Source organism: Anopheles merus, chromosome 2L (assembly GCF_017562075.2).
Source record: "Anopheles merus strain MAF chromosome 2L, AmerM5.1, whole genome shotgun sequence".
NCBI lineage: Eukaryota > Metazoa > Arthropoda > Insecta > Diptera > Culicidae > Anopheles > Anopheles merus.
Window position 1 is genome coordinate 5,084,319 of NC_054083.1, and position 7,374 is coordinate 5,091,692.

At 38.8% G+C, this 7,374-nt stretch overlaps 1 protein-coding gene across 6 annotated transcripts in view; it reads left to right on the plus strand.

Moving 5' to 3' along the window:
- LOC121593408 overlaps positions 1-1,116 on the plus strand; it is a 33,214-nt gene extending 32,098 nt beyond the window's left edge. For all 6 annotated transcript variants that reach the window (XM_041915714.1, XM_041915716.1, XM_041915718.1 and 3 more), the window contains exon 11: positions 781-1,116. In XM_041915714.1, the coding sequence (XP_041771648.1) occupies positions 781-977 (197 nt within the window). In that variant the 3' untranslated portion in view covers positions 978-1,116. The remainder of the gene's footprint in view (positions 1-780) is intronic.
- The last annotated feature ends 6,258 nt before the right edge of the window (positions 1,117-7,374 follow it).

The following is a 7,374-nucleotide window of genomic DNA, read 5'->3' on the forward strand; positions in this document are numbered from 1 at the left end:
AATAATGTTTAATTATTGTTAAATACATTTTATTACAACTTTTTCATTTATCATTAATGATAATATATTTACGGGCGATAAGATTTTAGCAACAAAATATTATAGTCCTTTAGGATCGCGGACGGCGCGGACTTTGAAGTTTGCCGCAACCCACTTCTATTGAGGGCATTCATTTTATACACTTAGTTTAAAATTTTTTTGTAGATCAAAAATGTGTTCCAATCTAGCCTGTGGATCGTTTAATTTTGATTGTTGGAAAAAATTGCACGATATGTATTGTTATTAACTTTTCTTTCAAAACATCTTTTTTTTCGTCCGGTGCTGTACATAACCTAAAAGCCAACAATTGCTTGCAAAATTGTATTTCTCCGTACAGTCAACTTTTTCTTATTTGAGAGGCGATGGGACTGTCGAATAAGAAGGGTTTTCAAATTACAGAGGTTGAAAGTGAATGAATGGTCCATACAAACAAGAAAGAGATAGAATATTTAGTATGCAGCCTTTAAAGTTGCTATAGCAAACGGCGAATAGAATTGCCAATTTGAGCATACATCATTAAATAACCATGGCAACACCATACACAAATAAGAAGGATTTGAGAGGTTTTCCAAATTAGAGGAACAAACATGTACTGGAAATGAAGGGACTGTGGAAAATGTTCAAATAAGAGAGGTTTTTCAAATTGGAGAGGTGTCAAATAAGTGAGGGTTCACTGTATTTTAAGTTTTCGTTCTGTTAAGATTATCTATATGAACTTTACTTTTACTCAACTCTTTCCAGGTTTTGGTGATTTTGTTCCAGCTCAAGGGGTTAAAAATGATTCAGAAATTTCAATAGCACTCTGTTCTCTCTATCTTCTCTTTGGCATTGCACTTTTGGCCATGAGTTTCAATCTAGTACAGGAAGAAGTGATCTCAAATGTCAAAAGCGTCGCACGAAGACTAGGAATACTTAAGGAAGAAGAATTGGATGATTAAATTGTGGTTGTATCGATATTAAATTTCATCCTCATCATAGTATGTGTTTTTTTATGACACATCTTAATTATGTGAAATAATTTAATCTTAATCGTACATTTTTTTCACATCTTGTTGAGCAATAAAATAATGTTCTTAAAAATGTTATCCAATATGTCAAAATAACCTCTTTTTGTTTGTCTTGTTCTCTCCAGTGTTTTTTTTTATTCAGAAAGAACGGTAGTACAGGCGGTCCCCGAGATACACGGTACCTCTTATACGCGGATTCGGAGATACGCGGTTTTCCAAATTCGACAGTTCTTTGAGCAAATTGTACTGATTTGACACATCCACTGTGAAATACCAAATAATTACCGTATTGATCGATTGTGAAATACCATTTCATAAGGTTTAAAACTGTTCAATTCAGTAGAAACACATCAAACAATTAATTTGGAGGCTTAAACAACACCCTACTTGCAAAATTGCACGAAAATTAGTGATATTTTGGCGGGAAATCACGAGATTCGACTTACGCGGAAATTCGAGATACGCGGTATTTTGCGGCCGTTTTCGGTCCCCATCAACCGTGTATCTCGGGGACCGCCTGTATAGGCGATTTTACTCAAAAATCCATATTACTTACCAAGTAGTGTCAATTCATAACATTCTATGTCATGATAAATGTAGCTTTTTATTTACATTTATCTCAAATAAGCAGTACAACGTGATTGTAGATATTTTAAGGTAAGTTTATAATTTACATATTTATTTATTAATATAAAATTGTTTAACTCAAGGGAAATACAATAGATAACTTATACTTAGATTCTAACTTTAAACCTAAAGCTAACCCTAATCTAAATTAATGAATTTCAGTCAAAAAAGCTTAAAAAACGTAAATATATAAAAAACGAAAACAAAACCAAAAATCTAATTTACCACAATTGAAGAACTGAACAGATAGGGCACACACAAAACAAAGGAAAGAAAGTTGGAAAGAGAAAGAAAAAAAAATAAAGAGAGACGGTTAAAAAGGGAGGATATCAATGCTCTTACAACGCAGGCTATCGTTCTGTTTACAAATGCAATACATTGTATTACAAATGCAATACAACATAATACAATACAATGTAACTACAAAATAATATAATGTAACAGATATTAATGCTCATAGTTAAGTATGTGGATAAGTAAGCATGTTTATGATTAATTTGACAACTGAAAAAAAACAAAGCACAAAGTAAACATTTATTTGTATAACATTTCAAACCAATAATACGGGTAATAAAAATAAGTACAACATAAATTGATTGTGTTTTAATATTTATATTAAAAATAATACACAACACTCACATATTTGAAATTTCGAAGCATATCTATTTTTCTATTTTAAGTCTATTTTCTTTTTCATTCGATTATATTGGAACTATATTTGAACATATGATTCGACTGAACGTATGTAATTTTCACGCCCATCATGTTTAATCCATCGATACCATAGACAATGCTAATGACGTATCACATTTACGCATGTTTTAACTTATCAACAGTACGTTAAGATTTAGCTACGCTCCCTACCTTCATCAACCTCGCTCTGATTCGAAAATTTACATTCCAATTGGTTCATAAATTTCAAGAAGTGCTTTTCCTTTCCAATCGATAGCGATCGGAAATAAGTTATATTTTCTAACATCTTCATCATAAGCGCGATAGAACGATGGATGCCAACACACGAGGGGTAACGCATACGCCAAATAACATTCTCTCTATACCAAATTTCACTTTGACAAACATATTGTCCTGAACTATCGCTTCTCATTGCCTGTCATTCACATTAGAAATATGCTAGTACTGCTGAATTCAGAGATGATACATGTGTGCAAGGTTTGATATTTTTAGATGGTCTTCATGCATAAGTGGTGCACTTCGTGTGAAAGTTTTCTGGTGTCCTTTAACGTACGACACAAAATTTATGTCGAAATCAACACAGAGCTGCTAGCATTGAAATAGGGATGATAAGTAATTGAATATATGGAATTGGTTTTTTTATAATGTGTTACCTGATACTCTTTAAATCTTATGTTGTTTTAAATGTTATAATAAAAATTGTTTATCTTTTTTGCTTTTTTTATTTTTTGCCCTTATCTTTATCTTATCCAGGTCATCTTTTTTAACCTAGTATATTTTTGATGACAAACGATTCAATGTAGTTGACGAACGATGCAATCCACAGTAGCAAAAGTTCTTTATAATTTATTGTATTTAAGGTATATGTTTAAACATCTGTTAATATGTTTAATATTTTTCTTTTCGTTAGTATTTTATTGAAAGAACTGTCTTTAATGGTGTCAAAAACTACAAACCAATATTTATAATCCTACTATTCTATAAATGAATATGTCTAGGCCATCGCATGATATATCTTGATTTCATTTCATACACTACTTATAATAAGAAAAACAAAACATGATTTGTTAATTTGAAACTTAACAAATTACTTTCTTCTTTATCTACTTGGTATTACGTTCTACGCGGACATGTCGGCCTATATAGGCTTTCGATACATAATCAGTACCAGGCAACCGGATAGTTAGTGCTTGCTACGGGAGGACGTTCCATTCTAGATTTGAACCCACGACGGGCTTGTTGTTAAGTCTTGAGAGTAGACGACTGTTCCACAGAATAGCCTCAATCACCAAACAAATTACCTTGTTGGTGTTCAATAGGAATTATCATGAACCGTATGCCTAAGAGCAGGTGAAATGTGTTTTTTTTTACAAAAAGGAAGGGAATTCGAAACGCTCACATATGATCTTTCAGTCTTTATTAAAATTCGAAATCATGTGACATATTTTTTGAATAATTTCTTCCTATGCTTGCCTGTATGAGCTATGTATCTTTTTATTACGTTGCGACCGTTATTGGAACTTATCAGCGCTTTATTGGCCTTACCTGACAGGATTATTTTCATCGCGATCTTTTGAATTTGTTTTATTCCTTAAATTTTTCATTTTCTTTACATAATATAACAATATTTTGTTTTGTGATAATATATCTACTTATATGAGAAAAGTTCAAAAAAGCTCATGCAGTTTTAACCTTAACTTAAACATATCTTACTTACTTACTTACTTACTTATCCGGCGCTACAACCGCTTTGCGGTCTTGGCCTGCCTCAGGAGTGTCCGAAACCGCTCACGGTCTCGCGCCTTCGGCGGCGCTCTGGGACCAATCGAACGAAACAAACAAACACGACTCTGTTCGATAGGTGCTCTGTCAGCTGTTCGACGTCTTACAGACCTGTCATGATGCACTGCAATAGGCCTATCTTTTTATCTCGAAAATGAAGCATTTTCAAAGTTAAAATGAATATCCATGCGCAGGGGGAAGATTCAACAAATAATTTACTAGTTATTCACATCAATAATAACATAAAAATCATTCAAATTTAATATTGAAAAACGTAAACAAACGTCCATGCGAAACACATACAGTGCATACACATGCATTATGTACACGCAATAGTTCAATACGTTTCAAACCTGTATATTTGATGTTAAAATTGATTGTGAAGCATTGCAAATATTATTGATAGATATTTAAAATATTTTGCAGGCGAATTTTAAGAAGAAAACGAGACAAAATACGAAAACAAACTTGAAATTGTCCCGAATTGAATTATATCTACTGTAGCTGAGAAGCGTTTGACAGCCAAGGTATTCAAAGCACAGGTGGGTATCGAACATCAAAGACAGAATCAACTGACATGTTCGACTCGATGTTTGTCTTGTTTGTTTGTTTGTGCCTGACAGTGCACCTCCATATGATTATATGGGTTTGTTCGTGTCGGATGTCGTGTTCGATTGCTGCTAGAGCGCCGCCTTCGTCTGCCAGTCCGTTATCTCGGCCTTAATGGTGGACGCCTACACGCCATCTTGCCACCTCAATTTGGGCCTACCACGCCTCCTCTGTCCTTGTGGACGACCTAAAAAGACTTTACGGGCTGGGTCGTCCGTTTCCATGCGTATAACATGGCCAGCCCACCGGAGCCTGGCGAGCTTTATACGCTGTACGACAGTGAGGTCGCCGTACATCTCGTATAGCTCGTCATTATAGCGGCTCCTCCATTGTCCTTCCACACATACGGGGCCAAGTATCCTTTTAAGCATCTTCCTCTCGAACGCGGCTAAGAGGGCTTCGTCAGATTTGGACAGTGTCCATGTTTCAGAGGCGTATGTACTATATAGGTAGTATATAGTCCCAGCTTCGTCCGTCGCGACAGGTTCTTTGAGGTGAACTGCTTTTTCATGCTGTAGAATGACCGGTTGGCAGCCAGCATCCTTGCGCGCAACTCAGCTTCCATATTGTCGTTGCTGACCTTTGACCCAAGATAGGTGAATTGTGGGACGACTTCAAAAGTGCGTTCACCTATCTGCACGTCACGCCTACGTAGATTCTGATTATTTGTTGGTAGGCCCGCTGTTTTTCATCCACCTTCACCTGGCATGTGACGTTGGTCATAGTCATTCTAACTAGCCTTATCAGTTTGGCCGGGATTCCAAAAGAGCTCATAGCGTCATACAGTTTTACCCTGGCTATGCTATCATATGCGGTTTTGAAGTCAATGTAGAGATGGTATGTGTCGTGTCTGTATTCAGCCATCTTCTCCAAGATCTGCCACATGGTGAAGATCTGATCAGTGGTTGATTTTCCGTTTCGGAATCCTCTTTGATAGTTTCCGACTATCTCTTCGACGTGCGGGACAAGGCGATCCTGAAGGATCAGGGAGAATATTTTATAGGCGGTATTCAACACCGTAATACCCCTGTAGTTGTTGCAGTCCAACCTGTCTCCCGTCTTGTATACGGGGTAGATGATGCCGAGATTCCAATCACAAGGCATCAATTCGCTATCCCACACCTCAGTAACAATTTGATGAATCTCGTTTTCTAGTCGTGCACCTCCATTCTTGACCAGTTCAGCTGCAATTCCGTCGGTTCCGGGTGCCTTGTTATTTTTCAGCCGAAGGATAGCCTTTCGTGTTTCTTCTATGCTAGGTGGCAGTAGCATGACACTATCTGCTAGTGGCGCTTCTAGCTGTTCGTTTAGCTGGTCGTTGAGTAATTCATCAAAGTACTGAGCCCACCGCGATGAACGTCGCTACCAGCACGCGCAGCACCGGTACCGTCTACACAAAGCGTGATCGACAAGGAGTTTCTGGAATCGCCGGTGCGAACAGATGTCGCCGGGAGTGACAATGGAAACCGGGAGCGCGATGGGAGTTGGGGACAAACGGGAATGGGAGTGGGAGGAAAGGCGTAGAATTTTGGGTTAGTATCGTGCAGAAAAAAATGTGAATTTTTTCGTATATAAAGGCGGCTCAAGCTGGAGCCAAATCAGATTCAAACGATAAGCCAAAGCGTTAAGAGCTTCATTTCAGAACATCCGAAATAATCCGAATCTCTCAAGGAACGATCCCCCTTTCTGTTGCATAGACTCCCGAGGCAGCGAGGAGCACTAGCTGAAAGGCTTGGAGAATTCCCCGTTGTAGCCGTAGGAGCCGGAACCTTCGCCCGGCGGAGCCCCTCGGCCGCATCACTTACGTTCGGTCACTTGTCTGCATTCTTCATCGAACCAGCCAGATTTGGTGTTGCCACGACGTGGTGGGAGTATATTTCTTGCACAGTTTATTATTTTGTTTTTAGAGCGTTCCACCTCTCGCTCGTAGTTTCATATATGTTTTCTGATAGTAGAGACTCTTCTAAAGCGGCTTTGAATTCCTGTTGGACAGTAATGTCCCTTAGAGAGTCCGTGTTGAGCCGAGGCTGCGTGTTTTCTCCGCCCCCATTGTCGCGGGGGCGGGCGATTCTACATCGTATCACTAGGCCAACCAAGTAGTGATCGGAATCGATAATGGCTCCTCGATAAGTTCTGACGTTTAACAGGCTCGGCTGTCGTCGGCGGCTTATTAACACGTGGTCGATCTGGTTGAAGGATTCGCCATCCGGGTGCGCCCACGTCATTTTGTGGATGTCCCTCCGCGCAAATTTGGTACTTCCTACAACCAGATTGTTCGCTGCAGCGAACTGGACCAATCTACTACCATTATCTGTACTGTGCTCATGCAGACTGTGACAGCCAGTGTATTGGCGGTACATTGGCTCCCTACCGACTTTTGCGTTGAAGTCCCCCAGGATGATTTTGAGGTCATGCCTGGGGCACGCATCTATAGTTCTAGCGAGGCGGCCGTAAAAAAGGTCCTTTACCTCTTCCTCTTTATCTTCGGTAGGGGCGTGAACGTTTATGAGGCTTATATTGAAGAATTTGCCTCGCATGCGCAGGGTGCATAGCCTATCGTTTATAGCCTTGAAATCTATGATTACGGATTTCAGCCGGGGACCTACGGCGAAACCCG